The sequence below is a fragment of the Vombatus ursinus genome, unplaced genomic scaffold, assembly GCF_900497805.2.
Source record: "Vombatus ursinus unplaced genomic scaffold, bare-nosed wombat genome assembly UNPS02014973.1, whole genome shotgun sequence".
NCBI lineage: Eukaryota > Metazoa > Chordata > Mammalia > Diprotodontia > Vombatidae > Vombatus > Vombatus ursinus.
The window spans coordinates 11,030,121-11,057,072 of NW_020954751.1; the positions used below are offsets into that span (position 1 = coordinate 11,030,121).

At 37.3% G+C, this 26,952-nt stretch overlaps 1 protein-coding gene across 2 annotated transcripts in view; it reads right to left on the reverse strand.

The window, feature by feature from the left end:
* Positions 1 to 26,952, reverse strand: part of LOC114030675 (protein tilB homolog) — a 211,032-nt gene that overhangs the window by 14,627 nt on the left and 169,453 nt on the right. For both annotated transcript variants that reach the window (XM_027845530.1, XM_027845529.1), the window contains one exon: positions 22,723 to 22,818. In XM_027845530.1, coding sequence (XP_027701331.1) covers positions 22,723 to 22,818 — 96 coding nt within the window. The remainder of the gene's footprint in view (positions 1 to 22,722; positions 22,819 to 26,952) is intronic.

The window sequence follows — 26,952 nt, forward strand, 5'->3', positions numbered from 1 at the left end:
CATTTGGCAAGACTTTTTTTTTAAATATCTAGCAGTTCTTTCAATTGTGTGGGACATAATCCATCAGGGCCTTATTACTTGAACTCTTGCTTTCTTATTATCATTTATTTTGAATTTCTACTCCTTATTAGATATTTTTGCTCTTTTCCCAGTCCAAAGCTTATTTTCCTTGGCACAGAATAGAAATAAAATAAGAGCTGAGTAGTTTTGCTTCGTCTCAATCATCATTTGTCATAGTCCTTTTTAACCACAGACATTCTATTCCCTTTTTGGCCCCAAAGTAGCTTGAAATGGCATTTTTCTTGTCCTTGGCATTCACTAGCCTTAGCTTATGACAAGCTCTATCATTTCTAACACTTGGTTCCATTATTGTGCCACTTTTGTACTCAACTTCAGTTTCCTAGAATGTTATTTTCTATAAATATGATTTTAAAATCTAAGTTTGTATATGATTTCCCTGTGTGTCCACACTTGTCTCTTTAGACTGCTTCCTCATTTCTTTTATACTGGAATTGTTTGTATCTTTATCTCTAAAATTGAAAATGTTCCATCCCTTAGGCAGACTTCCTTTTGTAGGTATTTTTCAAGAAGGTATTTTACCAACCCTTTTCCCTGGCCTCTTTGAAATCTGCTCTTCCCAATCTGGCATGTTTCAGATCTTGCCCAATTTTCCTTATCTCCATAGTAAATTCCAAAATGTAGTGGTCACACCCTTCCAGGAACAACTAGTTCCTTCTTATGAGGGTCAGAATGAGGTCCAGAATAACAGTTCCCTTCATCACTTTCCCCATTTTTTGATGACTTGAATTATTAATAAGGCAAATCAACAATTTAATTTGTAGTTCTAACTTAGACAGTGTGCTCCTATCAATGTCTGTATAGCTGAGGTCTGCAACACTACTACATGATACCTCTATGCTGATTTCCTCAGTTCATTCTTTCTTTCCTCCTGATGATGAGGTAGCATATTTCTACTACAATATTGTTTGTGTTTCCCCCTCTACTGACTTGCATTCAAAAGCTTTGCACTTTGCTTCCCCATCTCATGAGTCTATCAGTTTAATATACAAGCTACTCCACTGTTTTTGTTCTTTCTGAGTAAGGCATACCTTTCCATATAGATATTCCAGACATTAATTTTCACACATTTTTCCTAGTTCTACCCTCCAGGGCCAATCGAAATGCCAAATTCACAATATTAACTCCATAAATGAAATTGAGATTAAAGAAAGGCATTGTTATTGAGTTGTTTCAGTCATGTCTGACTCATTGTGACACCATTTGAGGTTTTCTTGGCAGAGATACTGGAATGGTTTGGCATTCCCTTCTCCAGTTCATTTTGCAGATGAGGAGACTGAGGCAAACAGGTTAAGTGCCCAGGGTCACACAGCTAATAAGTGTCTGAGGTTGGATTTGAACTCAGGTCCTCCTGACTCCAGGGCTGGTGTTCTATCCATTGCACCACCCAGCTGCCCAAAAGAGGCATTGACAGATCTCTAATTCTAAAAGTATAAGAACTACACTAAAAACACCTTTCCACTCACCTGAAAGTCATATGCTTTTATATACAATCTCCTACTTAAAATGATTTCTGTAACATTTCCATTAGCATAAGAGTAAAAAAAACTAGTATTTTCATTTTCACATAATTAGTGTATTCTATCATTATTACAATTCATATTTATATGGATCAGACTTATTTTGTTTGGTCCCAGAGACCAAAACTAGGAAGAGTAAACGGAAGTTGCAGAGAGACAGATTTCTACCTTACTATTAGGAAAATCCCAAGAACTGAACTATTCAAAAACAGGATAGGCTGATAGCATATTTTCCATTACTGGAAATTTTCAAGAGGAGGACTGAATCACCACTTGTTGGGAATATTGTAGAGGAGATTACTATTTTGGCATGGCTTGGAGTAGATAATCTCTGGGTCCCTTCTAATTCTGAGACTCTTTGAGGCACGAAGTTTTGTTTCTGTTTCTGGTTTTTTTTTTTTTTCTGGGACAGCTTGTATTAACAAGACAGTGCATCATATGCCTAATTACTATCTTAAAAAACCCCTCTCCAACACTATTATTTTGCTGCACAATAAGTAAGGACAAAGATTCTCTGTGTTTAAAGAAATGCAAATAGCATAACAAATTTAGAACTTTTCTTCACAGAAAATTTGCTGTGCTACAGAATTTAAGGTTTGGGGTTTTAGAGATGTCTCTAACTGATCTAGTCACAAAGCCTCTTTGAAGGCAAAAAGAAATTCAGGATTGTCTTTCTGAATTAAATACCAGAAAAATAAAGAACTAATACTCGGGGACAGCTGGATTTCCACTATTCATAGTAGTAGTGGAACAGTAATACAATGTATTACTGTAGCACTATCTTTGACTTCCCCCTTATTCTTACCTCTCATATCAAAATCTGTTACCAATTCCTGCTGATTTTATCTTTACAACATCTCCTGAGTCTATGTCCTACTCCCTATCCCTATGGCCTTATTAGAGTCTCTCATTAATACCCACCTGGACAATTGCAAAGGTTTCCTACCAGTTCTCCTGCCCCCACTTTCCTTCTCCTTCAATCCATGCTTCATATTCTTACCAGGCTAATCATCATAATTCAAAGCTCTAGTCCAGTTTACTCCTCAGCTCAAAAATTTTCAGTGGCTCATTGTTACTGAACACTGAGTAAAGCTTACACTCATTTTTCTGACATTCAAGGTCCTTTATAACTTCTTCCCGGCCTTATCTCTTATTACTCTTCTACATGAACCTACTGCTCCTGCCATACGGGACATGCTTCTATTCCTTGAATAATTTCTTATTCCCATACTTGTATTTCCTATGCCTGAGCTATCTGAATGTCTAAATTAGTCTGCCTTCCTGCTTTCCGTCTTCCTTCTTTCAAAGATGCTTTAGGACTGAAATATTTTCAAAATTTATTCAGTATAAGATTAGTGATTACTTGGACTTATGGGGAGGGGAAGAGAATTGATATTTATACAGCACCTACTATGTATTAAGCACTTTTTATCTCATTTGACCCTCACAAAAACCCTGTAAGGTAGGTGCTAATATTTTCCTCATTTTACAGTTGAGGAAACTGAGGCAGACAGGTTAAATCATGGGAGAAATTATCAGCAATTACTTAAGAAAAAAGTTTAGAGAAATAGTTCAACTGTGTGGTAAGCTCCAAAATATTGTTTAATATCATAAAATTATGATTATATTCTTAATATTAGAGAATCTTATTATTTAAATTCATGAAGTCTCTCAGAGGTCACCTAGTTCTCTCTTCATATCATGGAAAAACCCCTGACACTAGGCCATCTCATATTTGCTTGAATGCCTTTAGAGATGAGGAGCTGACTCCCTGTAGAGGTGGCCCTACTTGACTGATAGAATATGAATGTATTGGTTTTTAAACTCCATTATCATATAGAATATAACTAAATACAGAATCATAAATAGAATAATTGGTATGTGATTAACTGAGATCTACTTTGAGTTCAAAATTACATTTAGTGGCATTAGGTGGTTGTGCTCTCTCTAAATTAGTGTGTATGTATGTATGCATATGTAGATAGATAGATAGATAGATAGATAGATAGATAGATAGATAGATAGATAGATAGATAGATAAACAGAGTCAACACAAAGTAATATGGAGGATACCATCAAGTAGGGGATGAGACTGTAGGAAGTAACCCTTGAAGGAAAGGAGAGTTTCTAAGGGCTTTGGTATAAAACAAAAGAGAAGTCTTTGGAGAGTCACAGAGGTCAGGAAGTTGGAGGGTAGAAATATGTTACCCAGGAAGGGAAGAATCATCATTGAATACTTAGAGCTAAGAAACAAATATGAGGGGCAGCTAGGTGGCACAGTGGATAGAGCACCGGCCCTGAAGTCAGGAAGACCTGAGTTCAAATCCGGCCTCAGACCAAACACTTGACACTTACTAGCTGTGTGACCCTTGGCAAGTCACTTAACCTCGATTGCCTCACTAAAAAAAAAAAAAAAAAAGAAACAAATATGAGACTCTTCCTGAAGAATAGGAACCTGGACCCTCCAAAGAAGCAGCAGCTGCTTGTCCTCCAAGGAATGCTGATGTGGAGCCATAGTTGTGATCAGGTGAGTGCTCATCCAATTAAGTATGCCAACTAGGTGGAGCAGTAGATAGAGCGCTGGGCCTGGAGTCAGGAATATTTAAGTTCAAATCTGGCCTCAGATACCTACCAGCTGTGTGACTGTAGCCAAGCCAACATCTGTCTCAGTTTCCCCAACTGTAAAATGAGGATAATAATCGCACATACCTCGCAAGGCTGTTGTGATGATCAAAGGAGATAATATTTGTGAAGGCACTCAGCACAGTGCCTAGAATATAGTAGATGTTATGGAAATGTTAACTGTTATGATTATGGGCAGGAAATAGGAAAACAATGGTGGTTAGTGACTTCTCCTGAGAAATACTGAAGCAGCTATTTGACATTACCATCAGAGAGGGTCTAATGTCACGCTAGGACATGTATCCTGGCATCCTTCAAAGCAGAGAGCTGTGTTACAGGAGTCACTAAACTGTACATGAGGATCCTTGTGGGCCATATATTGACTTAGAAAACCACATGTTAATATTATCTATGTCTTATTGTATTTTTATTTTGTGAAATATTGCCCAATGATATTTTAATCTCATTCGGGCAGTACTCAGGAGTATTAGGGGCCATGTGTGGCCTGCCAGCTATGTGGCTGACACCTCTGTTAGAGTAATTAACTGAGAGTCAGGAGATGTGGGTCCCAACTTTGGTTCTGATGCTGACTAGCATGTGTGTATGCATAGTCAAATCACTTTCCAACTCACTACCTTAGTTTTTTTCATTTATAAAAAAGTGGAATTAGGACTGGATAAACTCCAGTTCCTTTTGATTCTAACATTCTATAAAATTATACTATATCACATAAATCTACAACAGTCATAAACACTATCTTCCCACAAGGCCAGAGTTGGGTGAATCTATTAACATGTTCTATTAAGACTTTCCTTATGAGAAGACACCTCCCCCACTCCATTGCATAAAAGAAGGGTTGGGGTTGTGGTATAGTCTACAAATGTGGAACATTGTTTATATTGTTATTTTTTTCAATATATAGATTAATTCTGCTAGTTTTTTCTTCCTCTTTTTCTTAAAAAAACCTTGTTATATAGGATGGCTTTCTGAAAAGCAGATACAAGAGGGAATTTAATGTAAAAGATGTCAATAAAATTTTTTATTTTAAAAAATATATTGTATCCCAATTACCTATAGTAATTAACTGTTCTTGTTTGTTTGTTTTATTATTGCATTATCAGAACCAAGCACAATACCTTGCACACAGTAGGTCTTCCTTGGTTCAGTTCTGCTATTTCACTGATTATAGGATTTCATTAATTATAAGGAATCCCCCAATGGGGAAACTGCCTCTACCAATGCCTATCAAAAAATGTTCCACAACTTATAGTCTTAGAGAGCCTGTCTGGGTCACTGAGAGGCAAAGTGAATTGTTCAGAGTCACAGAGCCAAGACGGACTTGACCTCAAGTTATCTTGACTTCACTATGGACAGTGACTGCTTCAAGTAGGCCATTTAAATGTCTTCTGGAATGTTGAAGAAAGAAAGGAAAAACAAAGGACTCTATACCTAGTTGTGTATGGATGGGTGTATCTGTGTGTGTATATATAAATATAAATATATACATATACACACGTATGTATATGTGTGTGCGTATATATATATGTGTGTTTATACACACACACACACACAGACACAAACATATATGAAAAATAAATAATTTACTATGACCACTAGGTGTCAAAGATACAGAAAAAAAAGCGATGGTCATAAAGTGCAAAGTCACACGTGGAGGTCCTTAGAAATGGGTTAAAAGGCATACTTTATTTAGTAGTGAAAAGGCTCAGCATACTTTTATGTTATTACATCAACCCAAGCATATGAAACAATCACTCCTCTAGGAATTATATGTTCGAATATTTTATTTCCAGACTCTGCTTGTCTTTTTCATTCACTGATCTAAAGATATACTTCATGCTGATGGGGTGCTTGGGTGCCTGTGCTTAGACTTGGACCCGGACCCCTATTTCTCCCTAGCCTCAGAAACACTGTCTCTGACAACCACTCCCCAGCCCAAGGACACTGTGCCTACCAGTTAATCATGCGTGGGTCCCAGCACAAGCCTTATCTCTCTCCCTGGTGCAGCTACACAAAACTGGGTGAGAGAGTGCTGGGCTGCTCAGGCCCCAGCCCTCAGATCATGTGTCTGGAAGCCTCCCAATTCCTTAGCAAGTTCCTGTCTTGTGAGAAAGCTTTCTCTTGTTGCAGAGCATTCTCTCATCAAGACAGGGAGAGAGGGGTGCCTTGCCCAATCCAAGGAGTTTTGTCCTTGGCTGGCCCAAGGACTCTTCCTCCTATCAGACTCCCAAGATCCATACCTCTGTCATCTCCCTCCCTGTCTGGTATACTCCTTGTACTTTCTCATCCATAGCTCACCTGCACCTTTGGATTACCTCATCAATGTCCCTGGCATTCCTTTCCCATGCCCTTTTCCATATAAACCCTAGCTCCATCCTCAGTCTCGCGCAGGTTCCTTAAGAATCCTTGCCCGCTGAAAAGCGTAACTTAAACTTGACTTAAAGAATGCTTGAGTCTGTGAATTCATTCCAGACAACCCCGTCTTGTACTCCAGTCTTTGAGGGGTCTCAATCTCTCAGACCGCAACAATGCAATGTTATTTGAAGTAACATAATTTTGTGACATTATAACCAAATTCTACATAATATCTCAAAATTATACTCAAATGTTACTCAATAGTATGTGGCAATGACTGGAGCTAACACTGAAACTCCTGCCATATTAAGTTCCCTGAGCATCAGTTTTTTTTAAATGCTTTAGGATTGCTTCTACTATATGTATAAGTGTTTGATTAGATAGCTGCCTGCAATTTTTTTTTATCTAATGCCAAATGTTCATAGAATTAATTAATGCCATTACTCAGAGTATTCCAATACACAGTTAACCCCTTTATTGATACTGCATAAATAATTTCCTACAAGAAATTTCTATTCTCAGAATTTTCAATCTGCCTAAATTGTTTTTATACCAAGATACTATGAACTATATTGACTGGTTTGAAGATTCATAAATCAGTCATTTGGTTGAAAGCATACAGCAATTAGGACCAGATATTAAAATAAATTATTTTTCTAATGATTCTTATATCAATGTGAATATAATTCATTTGTTAATTGTTAATTTCCTTAAATTTTTCTGTTGTTGATATTTATTACCAAGCACCTGTAGAACTGATACTGAATATTTTCAGCATTTGGATTTTTAGGATAGAATACATATAGCACAAATAATTTCAAAGTGGGTTGTGCTTTTCCCTTTGTCTCAGAGAGTCGAAGTTGTTGGAAGTTGCAGCAAAAGCATATTTTGCCTGCCTAACTGTCCTAAAAATAGAACTATACAAAAATGAAATTTCAAAAATTAGTCAGCATAGTAGGTCCCTTCTTTCATGATGACCTGTTTGAGATATTATAGAAAGGAACTGCATTTAGGTGTTGAATTACTTGGGATCTCAGGTCATTTTTAACTATGAGATTGTATAATTATGAAAATTTATAATTGAAATTTGCTGCTTTGCTTTTACTTTTTTTTTTTTTTTACTACAAACAGCCAGAACCACTTCCCAAAAGAAAGGTAAATGCAAATTCCTAATCCCCTATTCTTCTTAAGGGATTTCTCTAGGAAGAATAAAATGGTTTATTTCTTTGGCAGTGGGCTCCCTCTTCTCCTCTCTTCCTCATCTCCTATCACTCAGGTACTTTCTATCATTTTCTCCTCCTTCACCCCTTTGTCATATGATGAAGTGGCCTTATTCCTTACCAAGGTCAGCCCCTCTCTTTGTTCAAGTGATCCCATTCCATCCTTTCTCCTCCTAAAGACTGTCCCCCCGTCATCAGCCTCTTTCACTTATTTTCAAACTCTCCCCCCTGTCCAGTGGCTCATTCCCTACTGCCTACAAACATGCCCATATCTTCCCCATCTTGAAAAAACACTCATCTGATTGTTCCAATTCACTATCATCCTATATCTCTTCTGCTCTTTGTAGCTAAACTCCTTGAAAAGGCTGTCTACAATAGGTGCCTCTACTCTCTCTCTTCCCACAGTTTTCTTAAGTAACTCCTTACAATTGGGCTTCCTATCTTATCATTTCACTAAAACTAAGTCTTTCATAACTTACCCCTTTCTTACTTTTTCAGTCTTCTTACATCTTAACACAAACTCTTAGATGCAGTGACAGTGACCTCCTCACCATTCCTTGAGCAATAGTTCAGACAAGAGATAATAAGGTCTTATACTAGGGTGAGAGTTATGTAAATAAATATAATAATAAAAAATATGAAAATGCAAAAGAAAAGACCCAGCAATTGATTAACTATGTGGAATCAGTGATAGTAAGGAGTTGTGAACCTGAGAAGCAAGCACAATCTGAATGACAGTGGGGATTTCTTTTCACGTAGAGGTTGGATTGGATGGTCACTGAGATCTCTTCCAACTCTCAAATTCTCTGATTCGATGAGACTGGAAAAATGATAGTAGTTTCAACAGGAATAATGAAGTTTGGAAAATGGGTAGAATTAAAGAGAAAGACAATACGTTATATTTTGAACATGTAAAGTTTGAGATGACTTTGGGATATCTAGTTCAAAATATCCAGGATGTGATTATAGGATTAACACTTAAAAAGGTTGCTTAGGTAGAAGATCTGTGAATCATCTGCACAGAAATGATAACCGAACCCACAGAACCTTGATCTCACCAAGGTAGGGGATAATAAAGAGAGAGAAGAGGACTGAGACCTTGGGGGACACTTATAGTTAGAGGAAGAGATTAAAAAAGTTAGCTATGTTTAAACAGAAGTCCAATTAGATGAATGGGGAAAAATACTAGTAAAAGATGGAATTGCTAACATTTTATATAAAACAAGTATACATACATATACATAATTTTTTAAAAATAGAACAAAACTATCTAAATCAACTGATTGCTTTGAAGTTGTGTCATGCTTGAGAAGGTTGACCATATTTGACAGTGTCACACAAAAGATTATCAAAATATTACAGCTTAAAAGTAAGAAAAAATTATTAAAAGTATTTCCTCCTCACTTGTAAAAGTTTCTTGTCAAAGTTAATCTCAAAGAAGAAAATAGTCTTTCCCAACTAAACAACTGATTAAACTATGCTTATTTTCATTAGCTTTCCAATGCCTGATTTAATTAATTTTTTTAAAAAGTATGTAGAATGGTTAATCAATACTAGATATCTCGCCATTCCTGTCTCTTCACTGAACTTTGACATTGTAGAAAGAACACAGGTGCTCAAGTCAAGAGAATTAGGTTCATCTACTAAGTGGCTATGGGTAAGTCACTAACCCAAGGGTGGGGAACCTTGGCCTACCGACGAAATGCGGCCCTCTGGGTCCTCAAGTGAGGCCCTTTGAATCCAAACTTCACAGAACAAATCCCCTTAATAAAAGGATTTGTTCTGTAAAACTTGGACGCGGCCAAAAGGCCATACCCAAGGACCTAGAAGGCCACATGTGGCCCTAACCATTCCAGGCCTTAGTTTCCTCATTTGTACAGTTAGAGGAGTAGACTGTTAGATCTCTAAAGTTTTTTTCCCCCACAAGTCTAGTTCCATGTCATATCACTCTTAAAAAGGTCAATATTTGACAGAGAAAGTCAAGGTAATATATCATTCACTCTTTGTTTACCCTTGTCCCTGTTAGAACATATCTCCATCTACAACCATCTTTCATCTGTCTTGGTATGAAATACCACATTCAGAGGATTCCTGAGGCCTGACAAACGGAATGTACTCACAGATGGCTTTGCCTGCATAAGTTTTACTTAAGGATATACAGGGATAAAAGTAACTGTATCAAGATGGCCCTAAGCCATAGCAGCTGGTCTGATTTGCTTGGCCAGTCCTGATCCTGGGGTGGCAATGACCTATGCTAGCAGTTTGTTACACACAGGTCAGGATGCCCATGAGTGCCAACTTATCCAGGCACTAAATCCTGCAATCAAACAGTCTGTCATTTGTCCAAAAATCTCCCATTGAATTATGAGACTTTAAAAATGTTTTCTACTCTCCTGAAGAATTAGGAGCTCTTGCAGAGCTTCCAAGGAAAAAATCACAAGTGGCTGTCTCATGAGTTGCAGAACAGGGGAAAAAATGGAAGGTTAGTTAACTACTTCAGTGGCAGAATATCCTAAAGAGTCTTCAATTTAGGGTTGTGAACTTAAAAAGAACTCAAAAGAAAAACTTTTTTCCCCTTTCTTCTCTCCTCCTCCTCTTCCCTATATCCTTTCTCTTAAATAAATGGGGAAAATATTAGAGAAAAGGTTGTAGGACCTGCCATGAAAGGGAAATAGTCAATAATAAAACTAGAGGAGGAAACGGGAGAGTTTCAGTAATAAACTTAGCAAAACATATTTATTAGAATTTGAGTCATATCTGAGTAGAATAGATTTTTTTTCTACAGTGACTAATCTGAGAAGAAAAGGCTCTTTTGTTCACAAAATGTGTTGCATTAGAAGAAAAATTAAATTTGTAAGTTGGGATAAAAATTTCTTTCCTAACACTCAGAGGATCAAGAAATCAGGCACAATATCTTTCAAAATGAACCTGGAGTCATATATAACTTGAATTCAGGGTAGAAAGACAGTCTGGAGGTTAAATACAACCTGGACCAAGTTGAGATCAAGTTGAGTTCCTTTCACACATGATCCTTGCAAAGAGTCCCTGTTTAAGCCCTAAACCCCACTGAAGGAATGGCTTCCTTAACTCTGATAGGAATCCTGACTAACAAGGAATAAAATATTGGTATAAGTAACTGCGTCCCTGGCTCTGGTGACATTTCGGGGTTAGAGGGAGTATATGGAGCAGCTACTCATCTAGAGATATCTAACTCTTGTCCCTATGTATCCTTAAATAAAGCCTAAGCAAGCTAAACTAGCCATGAGTACACGATTCAATTACACACTATTTTTTATTATCACAATTGATTCCTATTGTTAGCTGTTGTTTTCCCAAATTATAAGCATTTGAAGAGATGGTACAGTGCTCTATATATCTCCATCCCCAGTGCATCTAGCTTACTTCTGAGCACCACAACTGCTTAAGCACCATACCTGAAACTCAAAAGGAAATGCCTTATACCCCTGTGTGATAATAAGTAGTGTAAGTATGATTCCCATTTAACAGGTGAGGAAACTCACATACAGAGAAGTTCAATGCCTTGCTCACAGTCAGATGGCTAGTAAGCAGTAAAGTCTCTTGAACACAGGCCTTCTGACTAAGGTCAGTGTTGTAAGCCTTATAATACTTTAACAGGGACCCAACAACAATGAAGCTATATACACTTTAAAAAACCCACCTCGTTTATTACAGAAACACAATGCCAAAGCTCAAAGAAAACAAATTGCAAAAGGTTTGCAACATCTATGTTGAATATACCATAAAGTTATTTATCCAGACTTTGCCACCATGCTTTAGCTTCTTTCGTTGGCAAGTTCCCCCTGGAACTTCCATTTTGAGGAAGGGCCCAGACCATTCATCCTTCATTTTTTGGACTTCACCAGTATGCCTGCCCCTGGGTGTCTTCCTCCCTCCCCTTTTGTGTGGTCTTCACCCTTGAGGGCAGGGCCTTTCTTTTTGCTTCTTTTTGTATCCCCCAAGGTTAGCACTGTGCCTGGCACATAGTAAACATTTATTAACTATTTGTTACTTGTTGACCTGGCTTCCAGACATGAAAATAACCTTAGAAGTCATCTGGTTCAATCCTCTCATTTTATGGATGATCAAAGTGGGAAGCCAGAAATATTAAGGGAATTGTCTAAAGACACACAGATAGGTAGTGGCAGAGCTAGAACCAGCTTTAACTTAGTTAGATTCTATGAAATATAATGTGAAATAGTTATGAAGGTTTTTGTTTTGTTTTGTTTTAATTTTACCAATAACTGTATGTTAGACATAGGAAAGGGCTCAGAACCAGGTACCCCAAGTCAGCAGAGAGGAATAAAATATAGTGCTCTTTCTCTTTCTCTCTCTCTCTCTTCATATAAACACTCATGTCTTTTTCATGAAAGATGCTGTGAACTTTGCATCTCTTCAATCACTATAATTTTGCTAAGTTCATGTTGAGCTAGGTGCATATCCACAGGTAATTCTGATTCAGAATGTGTGTGTATATATATATATATATATATATATGTATATATATGGCAACTTTCTTAATCTCAATTAATTATTCTTAAAGAACACCCAAAGGAAACCCCTGGAATACCTACCTGGAATGTGTCTCTAATGTCCTAATGGAATATCTAGATTAGAGTTTAATTTAATGAATTGATGAAATTGAACAAACCACTTAGTAAATTAAAATTTTCTGTTAAACAATTTAAAGTTACACCCTCAGTAGAAACTGCCCCAAATATTCAAATGTTGATGAAAACAAATTTAAATATTAGTGTATATAGATACAATATAATTATAGATATAATTCAATCTGGTCAAATATCTTTTTAACGAGAACCCATTATAAACTAAGGATTGGGAGCACTGTGCTAGGTCCAACAGATGATACAGAGAAGCATAAGACATGATTTGTTTGTATCCACAGTACCCAATGCAATATGAAGTGCTTACTATTAATATTTGTTGAATGACAGAAAGAGAACTGAGATTTAGGGAACTGAGGCTTGCACCAAACCCAACAAGGCCAAGGGGCTTGATCTCAGGTCTTCTATTTCCAAGTCCAGGGTTCCTGCTACAATACAATACTACCAGGTTTCATGAGGAATGAAGAACTTAAACGGGGCCTTGAAGGATGGATAGGATATATATTAAATTAGAGAAACATATCTAGTAATCACCCTTCCAAGTAGAGGCATTAAGACATGGTACCAACATCAGAGAAAAAGTCAATCATTTACTCAACAAACATTATGTGCTTGCTATATGCCAGATACTATACTAAGTGTTGGAGGCAGCAACACAAAAGTGAGGCAGGCCCTTGCCTTAAAGGAACTTACACAACAATGGGAGAGACAACATAGATGTTTATAAGTACATACATAATATATACAAAATGCATACAAATTAATTTGGGGAAATAGTGCATAGGCAACTGCGAAAAAAGAAAAGGTTTCCTGTAAAGGTAGCTCTCGAGCTGAGTCTAAACGAAACCAGGGATTCCAAGAGGCAGAGGGGAGGAGAAGGTGCATTCCAGTCTGGGTGACAATCAGTGCAAAGGCAGGAAGAAGGAAATGAGAGTGTCCCATGTGTGAGGGAAATGTGGAAGGAGAACATTTTCTGAATCTGCATTGCAGTGTTACATTGAGGCTCTCAAACATGTCCTCAAAGTGTCAGGATGGAAACTAGGAAAAACCACCATATCAAAAATTGACTTAAAATATGTCGGAATGGTCTTATCATCAGAGACTTAACCCTTTGCAAAAAAACTAACCCTTACCAAGAGAGGTGATAATAAGTATGACCAGAGCACACAAAACGTACAAGGGAGAAAAAACCTCAAGGAAACCAGTGTAGCTAGACTGAAGAATGACAGGAAGGTAGCAATGTGTTAGCAGGACTGCCTACAGACAGTGAGGGACCACTTGAGGCAACCTGCTGTTTATGATTAGATGACCTCCAAGGTCCTCTGCAGCTCTAAATCCATTGCCCCACAATACCAGGAAAGAACAGTGTTATGTAAGTCCGGGTCAGAGAGAGGAGTGTGTTAATAATTGTGGAGGTTGCAGAAAGGTCCTGTAGGATTAAGAAGTGAAAAGACACTATCAAATTTAGCAAGGCAGAGGCCTTTGGAGACCTTTGAAAGGGCGGTTTGGTAGAATGGTGAAATCTGAAGCCAGACTGGAATAGATTAAGCCTTGAAGGGGCGATGAGAAAGTAGAAATAACAAACAATAACATGTTGTGTTAACAAATTTTCCTTAAAAGCAGACACCTCATAGGTTCTTTTTAGATTATCCCTTCAAACTTGAATTGTATTAGAATCTATTTTGTAAGAGATGTTTAACAGAAAAAGGGATCCCAGAGATGGACTCTCAGGAAATGGGCTAGAAGTCTTCAGCGCCTCCTGATGAGAATGTGACTGGATCACGAGATTCAGCCACATTCGGCAATCTAGATAGAGGAATCCATCTCCCCTGCACCACTCTGGTTGGCTTTCTCCTTCACAAGCTGAGTGACTCTAAACTCCAATGGGGGTGCAAGGACATGGGCTTATTCCCTAATGGCAAGAATTCACCTAGATTAGATTGTGTTTATACTCTAAACAGAATTAAGATCCCCTAGTTGGGTGGGGTCCTGCCCAAGAGGGAGGAGCATGTTTCCATGGATTAAGGCAATCTCATCTATCAGCCATGTCCTTCAGAGATTGGTTGGCTGACCTACAGGGACTGGTCCCTTAATGAGGAAATAAAGGAAATAAAAACTTAATCCTAATTTAATAATTTGTTGTTAACATAATAGCAAAATAATTTATCTCATTACCTCCTGTGATTCTTTGGAGAGATGCAATCTCCTCAATAAATCACTACGACAAATTCTTTATCAAGGGTTTTTAACCTGGGGGTTTATGAGGGGAAACAATGTGAGGGGAAGAAGGAGAGAGACTGACCAACACGTTGACAGGAGCCTTGGGGGCAGTCCCCTTTGGCAAGCAGACCTTACAGAACAGAGGTCATACGGAGGAAGTTAAAAACAAAAGGAATGGTTCATCTCATCAGTCCATCATCTCTTAGGGCTTGGTCATCTCATAAAGTTGTTTGATTTCTGAGAATAGCTCCTAATGCAGTCCTCTGGTCCTTCAGAAATCTCTCCTCTTAAGCATTCTAGAATGGGTGTGGTTTCAAAGCAGCTTGTAGTATATTTGCTTCTCTGTGATTTCTTTTTCTGTTAAAAATCTCTTACAAAATAGATCTTAATACAATATAGGTTTGAAGAGATAATCTAAAAAGAATCTATGAGGATCTGACTTACAGAATGAGCCCTTTTAGTTATGAATTTGTCATAAGCTAAGTCTAAAAGGTGCCTTTTAAATTGGCATAGAAACCACTATCATTTAACTTCTGATGTTCATCTATTTCATTCTTCACCTCAGATTTATTCCAGAAAATGAAGGAGATTTGTCTTGTGATAGAGGTTAGCAAATTCTCATGTTGATATATTTAGGAAATTCAAATAGAAATGAAAAATCAGAAAATTCTGAACGCAATTTTTATATTTGGCATATATAACTCTCTAATATTATTATTATTTTACTTTCTCATCAAATTTTCACTCTATTTTATTTATTTTAGTTATTTTCTCTTTACACTTAATCCAATGCTTTTACTTTCATTATTTAAAAAGAAATCCCATTTACATACTGTGCATACCCTTATCATTTGTTAACATTGTAACAACTCCACTATGGTACATCCCCATCTTGAACTCAATCTACAGCTCATGAATCCATCATAGCTGCATTTACCCTAAATAGGCAGCCAGAAGACATAGTTAGCTCCAAGCAAAGGCATTTACTTATATGCCATAGCATAAGCAGTAGTAACAAAATATTTCCTCAATAAGTATAGAGCCAACTTTCTCAAAGCATGATTGGAAGAGTAAACATACATGTAGGGAATGTAAATGATCAAGGCAACGCACACCTCCAGCAATGCAAGACCCCAAAGTCCTTTCTTTTCTCATGGTGTCCTCACACTAATGCCCTTGAATGCAGCATCTCTCCTGGATAGGTCACACTTCATTGGACTCTGTGAACCTCCTCTTCTCCCCAGGTCAACCCAATTCTTTAGTCAGCCTCTAAGGCTGCTCTCTGATGGGCACAACATGTCCTACTGAATGAACTGCTCCACTTCAAGATGCCATTGCTTAAGGGGAGGGGGGAAAGAGAATAATCCCTCCTCCCTTTCTCAGATACAAGGGAAAAGGCTAAGAGTGATTCCTCTCCAGAGCTGGGTTCTTCCAAAGCTGACTCTCTTCTCAAATTCTAGAATTGATTTCTCTCCAGTGCTAGAGTCAGCTTTCTTGATGGCAGTAATCTCTCTATCTACTGCATCCAACTGTCTAAGACTTTTTTTTAAAGATCCATTAATTTATTTATTTTTAGTTTTAAATATTCACTTCCAAAGATTTTGAGTCCCAAATTTTCTCCCCATCTCATCCCTCTCCCAACCCCAAGATAACATGCATTCTGAATACCCCTTCCCCTAATCTGCCCACCCTTCTATCTCCCCCCTTCTCTTATCCCTTTCCGCTTCAATTTTCCTGTAGGGCAGGATAGATTTCTATACCCCATTGCCTGTGTATCTTATTTCCCAGTTGTAAGTGAAAACAATTTTTAACATTTGTTTCTAAAACTTTCAGTTTCAAATTTTCTCCCTTCCTCCCTCCCCAACCACCCTCTCTGAGAAGACAAGTTACTCAATACTGGTTATACATGTGCAGGCATGCAAAACACTTCCATAGTGGTCATGTTGTGAAAAAACTTCATCCTATCCCACACCCCATTTATTCTTTTCTCTCTTTTGACCCTGTCCCTCCTTAGAAGTGTTTGTTTCTAATTACCCCCTCCCCCAGTCTGCCCTCCTCTCTGTCATCCCCCTGCTCTCTTGTTTCCTTCCTTTCCCTATTTTCCTGTAGGGTAAGATAGATTTCCATACCCAATTGAATGTGTATGTTATTCCTTCCTTAAGCCAAATCTGATGAGAATAAGATTCACTCATTCCCTCTCACCCTCCCCCATTTCCCCTCCACTGTAAATGCCTTTTCTTGTCTGTTTTATGTGAGATAATCTACTCCATCCTACCTCTCCCTTTCTCCTTCTCCCAGTATAATCCTGTCTCACCCCTTAATTTTGTTCTCCAGATATCACCCCTTCATCTTCAACTCACCTTGTGCCATCTGTCTATCTATCTATCTATCTATCTATCTATACATGTACATATATATATATATATAATTTTTTTCCCTCCAACTACACTAATACTGACAAAGGTCTCATGAGTTACAAATATCATCTTTCCATGCAGGAATGTAAACTGTTCAAACTTAATAAGTCCCTTATGATTTCTCTTTCCTATTTACCTCTTCGTGTTTCTCTTGAGTCTTATATTTGAAAGCCAGATTTTCTATTTAGCTCTGGTCTTTTCATCAAGAATGCTTGAAAGTCCTCTATTTCAGTAAATATCCATTTTTTCCCCTGAAGGATACTCAGTTTTGCTGGGTAGGTGATTCTTGGTTGTAATTCTATCTCTTTTGCCCTCCAGAATATTATATTCCAAGCCCTCTGGTCCCTTAACATAGAAGCTGCTAAATCTTGTGTTATCTTGATTGTGTTTCCACAATACTTGAATTGTTTCTTTCTGGATGTTTGCACTATTTTCTCCTTGACCTAAGAACTCTGGAATTTGGCTACAACATTCCTATGAGTTTTCCTTTGGGGATCTCTTTCAGGAGGTGATCGGTGGATTCTTTCAATTTCTATTTTGTATTCTGGTTCTAAAATATCAGAGCAGTTTTCCTTGATAATTTCTTTTTTTTTTCCTCTTTAATTATTTTATTTTTTATTTTTCCCCCACCCCAAGATGGCATTCATTCTGAATACCCCTTCCTCTAATCTGCCCTCCCTTCTATCTCCCCCCCTTCTCTTATCCCCTTCATCTTCTATTTTCCTGTAGGGCAGGGTAGATTTCTATACCCCATTTCCTGTATTTCTTATTTCCCAGTTGCATGTGAAAACAATTTTTAACATGTGTTTTTAAAACTTTGGGTTCCAAATTTTCTCCCTTCCTCCCACCCCACCCACCCTCACTGAGAAGGCAAGCAACTCGATACTTGTTATACATGTGTAGTCATGCAAAACACTTCCATGGTAGTCATGTTGTGAAAAACTAAGTATATTTCCCTTCATTCTATCCTGCCCCCATTTATTCTAGTCTCTCTTTTGACCCTGTCCTTCCTTAGAAGTGTTTGCTTGTGATTACCCCCTCCCCTAATCTGCCCTCCCCTCTACAATCTCCCTGCTCTCTTGTCCCCTTCCCCCCCCATTTTCCTATAGGGTAAGATAGATTTCCATACCCAATTGAGTGTGTATGTTATTCTCTCCTTAAGCCAAAACCTATGAAAATAAGATTCACCTTCCCCCACTTCCCCTCCACTGTAAAAGCCATTTCTTGTCTGTTTTATGTGAGATGATTTACCCCATTCTACCTCTCCTTTTCTCCTTCTTCCAGTATAATCTTCTCTCAGTCTTTAATTTTATTCTCCAGATACCACCCCTTAATCTTCAACTCACCTTGTGCCCTCTATCTATCTATCTATGTGTATATATATATACACATACATAAATATAATTTTTCCCTCCAACTACGCCAATACTGACAAAGGTCTCATGAGTTACAAATATCATTTTTCCATGCAGGAATGTAAACAGTTGAACCATAATAAGTCTCTTACAATTTCTCCTGTCTGTTTACCTCTTCATGTTTCTTTTGAGTCTTGTATTTGAAGTCGAATTTTCTATTTAGCTCTGGTCTTTTCATCAAGAATCTTGAAAGTTCTCTATTTCATTGAATATCCATTTTTCCCCTGAAGGATTATACTCGGTTTTGCTGGGTAGGTGATTCTTCACTGTAATCCTATCTCCTTTGACCTCTGGAATATTATATTCCAAGCCCTCTGGTCCCTTAATGTAGAAGCTGCTATGTGTTATCCTGATTGTGTTTCCACAATACTTGAATTGTTTCTTTCTGGCTACTTGCAATATTTTCTCCTTTACTTAGAAACTCTGGAATTTGGCTACAATATTCCTAGGAGTTTTCCTTTGGGGATCTCTTTCAGGAGGCGATTGGAGGATTCTTTCAATTTCTATTTCACCCTCTGATTCTAGAATATCAGGGCAGTTTTCCTTGTTAATTTCTTGAAAGATGATGTCTAGGCTCTTTTTTTGATCATGGCTTTCAGGTAGTCCAATAATTTTTAAATTATCTCTCTTGGATCCATTTTCCAAGTCAGTTGTTTTTCCAATGAGATATTTCACATTGTCTTCTATTTTTTCATTCTTTTGGTTTTGTTTTACAATGTCTTGATTTCATTAAAGTCATTAGCTTCTAATTGCTCCAATCTAATTTTTAAGGAAGTATTTTCTTCAGTGAGCTTTTGGACTTCCTTTTCCATTTGGCCAATTCTGCTTTTGAAGGCATTCTTATCCTAGTTGGCTTTTTGGACCTCCTTTGCCATTTTGGTTAGGCTATTTTTTAAGGTGTTATTTTCTTCAGTATATTTTTGGGTCTCCTTTAGCAAGCTGTTGACTAGTTTTTCATGATTTTCTTGCATCACTCTCATTTCTCTTCCCAGTTTTTCTTCTACTTCTCTTATTTGCATCTCAAAATCCTTTTTGAGCCCTTCCATGGCCTGGGACTGATTCATATTTTTCTTAGAGGCTTTGGTTCTTCTGGTTGTATATTTTGATCTTCTTTGTCACCAAAGAAAGATTCTATGTTCTGACTTTTTTTTGTGCAGTTTGTTCATGATCTCAGCCAATTACTTGAGTTTTAAACTCTTTGTCAAGATAGGGGTCTCCTTCCAGTATGGAGAATGTACTGTCCCAAGCTTCAGGGGTTTTGTGCAGCTGTTTTCAGAGATACTTCTAGGGACCTGTAAGCTTTCTTCCAAGATGGTATGATCAAGGGTGAGGTGTTTACTACTTTCCTGACCTGTGCTCTGGTCTATGAGTGACCACAAGCATTCTTTTCTATCTTGGAACTGTGAGGAGGATTCCCTCTCCACTACCACTACAAGCTCCACCACACCAGCACTCCTCCTCACCCCAGGACTGCCACTCAGAACTGTGACCCAGATCCAAGTACAGGCAAAGCAAGAGAATCCTGCCTCAACACCAGCAAAGAGATCCCTACAATCCCCCTCTGATCAGCAACTCAATTCCCCCTCAGTCTGTGAGCTGAGCTCTGGAAGCAACGATCAATCACAATCACAGACTTTTCCTACTGATCTTCTAATTTGTCTTCGGCATCTGTGGGTTAAGAAGTCTGGAAACCACCACAGCTGCCCATGATTCAGTCACCTGAGGCCTACTCCAGGTTCTCTGAGGCCTGGTCTTTGCCTGTGTACATGCTGAACTGTGTTTCTCTCCCAGCCCAGCATGATAGACCTTTCTAATCAACCATCCAGGTTGTCTTGGCCAGGAAATTTGTTTCACTCTGTCTTTTTATGGGTTCTGCTGCTCTAGAATTTGTTTAGAGTCATTTTTACAGGTATTTGGAGGGTTTTGGGGGAGAGCTGAAGCAAGTCACTGATTTTACTCTGCCATCCTGGCTCCGCCTCCATCTAAGACTTTTTAAAGGTTACCAGGGATGTGACTGCTCCTTTAGCTAGTCAACAGCTGCCTGATAATTGCATCAAGTTGATAGAAGACTATCTTCATACCTCCTAAAGAATCAAGGATGTGTCAAAACTCTTCTACACTTCCTTCAAAGCTGTTAATTGGACTTTCAGTTTAACACCTTTAATTATCTGCTAAGGGTCCACTCAGGGTGTGAGCCACTCAAAGTCACACATATTTTACAAAATACAAAGTGATACTCAAAATGTGAAAAGGATACAGCCTAAGATTGCATATTATGCAATCTTATCAAGTGGTCTGAAAGTACCAAACTGATCAGGAGTCCCATGATCAACTCTCTACTACAATATTACCATATGTTATATCAGATAGGTTCATCATTTCTGCAAGCAAATTCAAGAAGAAACATTCTAGAATGTTCTAGAAGATGTAATTACAAAATACACATACACATATAATATAGTCATTTATAGTATATATACTATATATATGAGAGAGAAAATGTCCTATCTGAAAGAACATCATAAATGTATATAAAAAATTAAATAACATTAAGTAAACAAATTCTTAAGAACAAAAGACAGAAATGTGAAAAATAGTTCTGATGTCAAGAAAAGATAAAACTAAGACAATGAAACAAGGTAACAAGATTCCCCAATTATAAACAACTTCCTAAGAGTGAATTAGGCATTTCTGGAAGCCAGATCAACTATTTCAAGGAAATAAGGTATTATTTTAGGCCACTAAAGGAGGAATTTATTAATTATATCTAATGAGTTTATAAAATGCCTAAATCACTCTTGGGGTACAATGTCCACATTCAGGGAATATGATTTAATAATAATAGTAATTGTGATAACAATACATTTCCATTATCATTTATTCTACTTATATAGCTTTCCTAATTTAGGAAAGCAGGAAATTTTCTACATGACCCCAGAGGGGAGAATTAGAAACAATGGGTAGAATTTGTAGAGGCAAATTAGGCTGGATGTAAAAGAAAAAATCCTTAGAAATGGCCTGCCTTGGAAAATTAGTGGTTTCCTCCTCACTGGAGGGCCTTCAAGTTGAGACTAGATGACTGATCAGGGATATCATAGAAGAAATTCCTGATTGGGCCAAAGGATTAGATGCAAAATGTCCAAAAATGAACTGATTATCTTTCCTCTTAAAACAAAAATTCTTAACTTTTTTGTGTCCCGGACCCATCTTGGCTATCTGTTGAAACCTATGGACCTCTTCTCAAACTAATATTTATACAATTCATGGGTTACAAAAGAAACTAATTATATTGAAATACTTATCAAATTTTTTCTAAAATCAAGAATAGTTTAAGAAGAAAGATAATTAATTCAGTTTTGCACATATTACATTTGTAGCACCTATTCTGTGACTATTTTCTTTACCTCCCACTCACATTGGTGGTCTAACACCCCAGAAGGTATCTAACTACATCCCATAGAGCTACAGGGGTAGCATGAGTATCTTGCCACAATGAACCTAAATAACAAAAAAAAAAAAATCAAATTGTTTTTCTGCATCTGTTGTCTTTGAAATTTTAGGGTTTTCTGCAACACACCAAAGCATAAATTTAAAAATATACATGTTATTATCTATGTCATATAAAATTCTTATAAGAAATATGTGTTAATTATATCCTTTGGCTGAAATTTCTATAACTATAAAATGAGGGAGGGACTAGATGATGTCCAGTGGAAAGAGGATCAGCTGGGTTTAAATCCTAACTCTGATTCTTACTATCTGTATCACTTAACCTCTGTGTTCCTCAGTTTTTTCATCAGTAAAATGAAGGGATTAGACCAAATGACCTCTGAAGTCCCTTCCAGCTCTAAATCTATGATCCTATAATGCTATATATCAAAAGTCCTTTTCAGCTTTAACTTTCTATCATTCTATTTCAATAGCATTAAATGTGAGAATCTGAGTTCCTTTAGCTAATATGATACTCAGTATCATAGGATTCACAGGGTCATAGATTTAGGGCAGGAAGGAACCTTAGAAATCTGGTCCAAACCATTCTTTATACAGATGAGGAAATTAAGGCACAAAAAGTTTAAGTGAATTGTCCAAGGTCACACTTGTCTATTTCAGAGCAGGGATCTGAACCGAGGCCCTGTGTGCCTCCATTTTAATTTCTGTTCATAAAGCTGCAGATTTTAAAGACTATCTTTGTCTGAAATCAATCCATTACGGACCTTTGGCATGGTGATCACCAGGTGTCCAGTTGTCTGAGATCTTTTAGCAAAACTGCCATCAGGTTTCACCTCGACAGGAAGTACAAGTTGAAATGGCTGAAAACAAATCAAGAGCAATGCAGTGATGCACAGAGTAAATGGGTGATTCACTTTGACAAATACCTCCAAAGTTTATCTCTCAGATATAAAATATACAGTGCTATTAAAAATATTTTTACTCACTCACCTACACAGAAAAATTGTCCCCAAACCTGTATCCATTGTACAGTTGGTCTTGACTGTAAAAATTGGGAATTTTGTTGATTTATCTGGCTGTTTTTCAGACTGTCAAATAGTTTAAGTATGTAAACAGAGCTTCTAACTATATACATAATAGTTTCATAGTTAAACCCTACCCATAACACATGTTAAAATCTGATAGTTCAATACTTCAAGGTTCTGCGGCTTCTTCAGTGCAAATATTCCCATCAACAATTTAGACTGCAACCCTTTAGCATTTAGTCAATGTGAGTTTCTGTGGTCCTCCCAAATTCATCACTCTGTGGCTAACCCAGTGATGAGCTTCTCCAAAACTTGCTTTGCTTGTCCCTGCACGACAGACATACTACCCATGAGTTATGGGAAGGACAAGAAAGAGGGCCTTTAGGCCCGTTCCAACTCTGAAAGGCTGTGATTCTGTGCTCCATCATGGGCTAAAGACAAAGCCTTTCTAGGTTGGAGGGACTGGACAAAGCTTGAGCTCCACTGGAATAACTTTCCAGAACCCAGGGTCATCTCCAAGCTATGCTGAGATCTTAGAGTAGTATTTGAAAGAGTTATTGAGGAAATGGAGAGAACCAAGATGGCAGAGTAGAGGAAGCACTACAGCCAAGTTCTCCCTATATTCCCATCCAAATAATTTTCAAATAGCACCTCAAATCAAATTATGGAGTGGCAGAGTCAACAAAAGGTCAGGGAGAGAAATTTTTCCAGTCCAAGGCAACCAAGATCAGGAGAGGTCTGTGACACTGGGGTAAAGGACGGTCCAGAGCACATGTGACAGCAACACCACCGTTGGGACTTGGGAGCAGCAAAAGTAGTAGCAGCAGCAGCTTCAGGAGCTCTCATCCCACAGATGGTAAGAGGACTGGGCAACTAGTCTGAAAGAGATTACAGGGGACCCCTGTGCTAGCACTGGGCACAGAACCAGGTGCTACTTGGCAACTCCATTGTCCATACCCACTTCCAGTCTTGGTTCCAGTACAGAGAAGAATACTTTCTCTCACAAAGGAGCAGGGAGGCCCTGAGGAGCAGCAGCATTTTCAGTTGCAAGGAATAAGGGGCCCTTCCTGGGTAAGGACCAAAGCATATACAAGGAGAAAAGTGATCACATCTCCTCCAGATCACACCACCTTGGAAGCACTGAAAACTTCTTTTTGTCATTTTTATTTATTTTTATTTTTTTATTTCTTCTTGTACTAGCCTCATTTAAACAACCATACACAAAGCTCTGAAGTATGCCTCTGTAGGACCACAGATAGGTTACTCCTGGTTGAATCTTCTGAGGCAAGTTAACTTCTCTGACTGATAGTAACTGAATTTTATGGATAATATCCCTTTTCTGATCTCCATGAGATCTATTTTTTTTCTTTTTTCTTTTTTTTTTAGCACCGAAAACTTCTTCAAAAAACAGCAGCATGAAAAAGCCTGAAGCTTGAGACATTCCCACCCACACCCCAAGGTGAACAGAGCCCAACTTAAATATAAAGATCAAAGTCAAGAAATAGGCTGGAAAAATGAGCAAATGAATGAATGAATGAATGAATGAATGAACTGACCATAAAAAGCTACTATGGTGATAGGGAATATCAAGACAAAAACTCAGAAGACAATGATGTCAAAACAGCAATAAACAAAGCCTCAAAGAAAAAAAATGCAAATTAGACACAAACCCAACAAGAATTGCTGGAAGAGTTAAAAAATTATTTAAAAAATCAAATAAAATTGTTTGAGGAAAAAATGGGAAAATAAATGAGAGCAATGCAAGAAAATTATGAAAAGACAACAGCTTGGTAAAAGAGGCACAAAAAATGCTGAAGAAAATAATATCTAAAAAAACAGAACTAAGCAAATGGTAAAAAGAGGTAGAAAAGATCATTGAATAAAGTAATTCCTTAAAAAATAGAATTACGCAATGGAAGCTAATGACTACATGAGAAATCAAGAAACAATAAAATAAAGTCAAAAGAATGAAAAAATAGAAGAAACTATGAAGTACCTTATCAGAAGACAATTAACCTAGAAAATAGAATGGAAGAGAGATAATTTAAGAATTATTGGACTATTTGAAAGCCATAAAAAAACAGCCAAGAATCATCTTCCAAAAAATTATAAATATAATTGCCCCAATATCCTAAAACCAGAAGGTAAAATAGAAATTTAAAGAATTCACTGAATACCTCCTGAAAAAGATCCCAAATGAGATCTCCCAGGAATATCACAGCCAAATTGCAGAGCTCCCAGGTCAAAGAGAAAATACTACAAGCAGCTATAAAGAAACCATTCAAATATCATAGAGCCACAGTCAGGATCACATAAGATTTATCAGTTACGACATTAAAGGAGCAGAGGCCTTAGAATATGATATTCTAGAGCTAGGATTACAACCAAGCATAACCTACTGAGGAAAACTAAGTATAATCCTTCAGAGGAAAAAAATAGATATTTAATAAAATAGAGGACTTTCTCAAATATTCCTGATTGAAAAGACCAGAGATGAATAGAAAAATCTGACTTTCAAATACAAGACTCAAAGAAACATTAAAAGGGTAAACATGAGAAAGAAATCAAGAGAGACTCAAAAAGGTTAAACTGTTTACATTCCTATATGGTAAGATGATATATGAAACTTATAAGAATTTTATCACTATTAGGGCAGCTAAAAGGACTCTACATAGAGGGCATAGTAGTGAGTCAATTATATTGGGATGATCTCAAAAAAAGATGGATGGGCAAGAAAGAGAGATGCACTGGGAAAAGGGGAAAGGGAAAGGAAGAATGGTGAAAATTATCTCACATAAAAGAGGCATCAAAGCAAAAGCTTTTACAGTGGTGGAAATAATGGGTCGGTATCCCAAAGAGATCAAAGAAAAGGAAAAAGACCTATATGTATAAAAATATTTTACAGCAACTCCTTTTGTGTTGGCAAAGAATTGGAAATTGAGGGGGACATCCACCAAATGAGGAATGGCTAAATGAGTTATGGTATAAAATTGTGATGGAACACTATTATGCTATAAGAAATGACAAGGGGCATGGTTCTGGAAAAATGTAGGAAGAACTACATGAATTGATAGAGTGAAGTAAGCACAATCAGGAGATCATTGCACACAGTAACAACAATATTGTAGCAATTATCAACTATGAAAGACTTGATCAAGATAATGATTCAAGATAATTCTAAAGGACCCATGATGAAAAATGCTATCTATCTCCAGAGAGAAAAGTAATAAACTCTGAGTGTAGATTCAAGCATACTTTTTTTCACTTTCTTAATTTTTATTGCTTTTTTTGTTTGTTTTGCAATGTGGCCAATATACCCCTTTTCAAGGGGTGGGGGAGGGGTTGGAAGGAGGGAGAGGTTTGAAATGCAAAATTTTAAAAAATTAATATTAAAAATAAATATATTTTAAAAGACACATTATTGGCTTAAAATGATAGAAAGATGCTTTCTATCAATTAAAATGACAAAAAGATGCTTTCTATACATTAAAACCCAAACATGGAATAGATTGCATTATTTAACTTAGAACAAATTACTTTACATTCTTTTTATGCAAAATTCATATGTGAACATTATCACAGTACAAAGTCAATAGGTAGACATATTTAAGGAAACTATGAAGCTCCACCATTTCTAGCAGCCACTAATTGTAACTGGCAGTGTAACAAACATTGGTTTCCTAAATAGCTATAGTATGCTTTGTTAACTTGGTTAACACTTTTACTAGTTTAGCTAAACTTATTTATGGGCAACACATTTCTTTAAAACTAAGCATAATTTATTTAAGAATTTGATTTTGAGCTTGTATTCTCTTTCCCCCCAAACCGTCCCTATTTCCAAACTTCCCAATTACTATCAAGGGCACCATCTTCCTTCTAGGCATCCAAGCTCACAACCTATGTGTCATCCTCAACTCCTCACCAGAAGTCATCCCACATATTCAATCTCTTATATTTCTATCTTCAAAA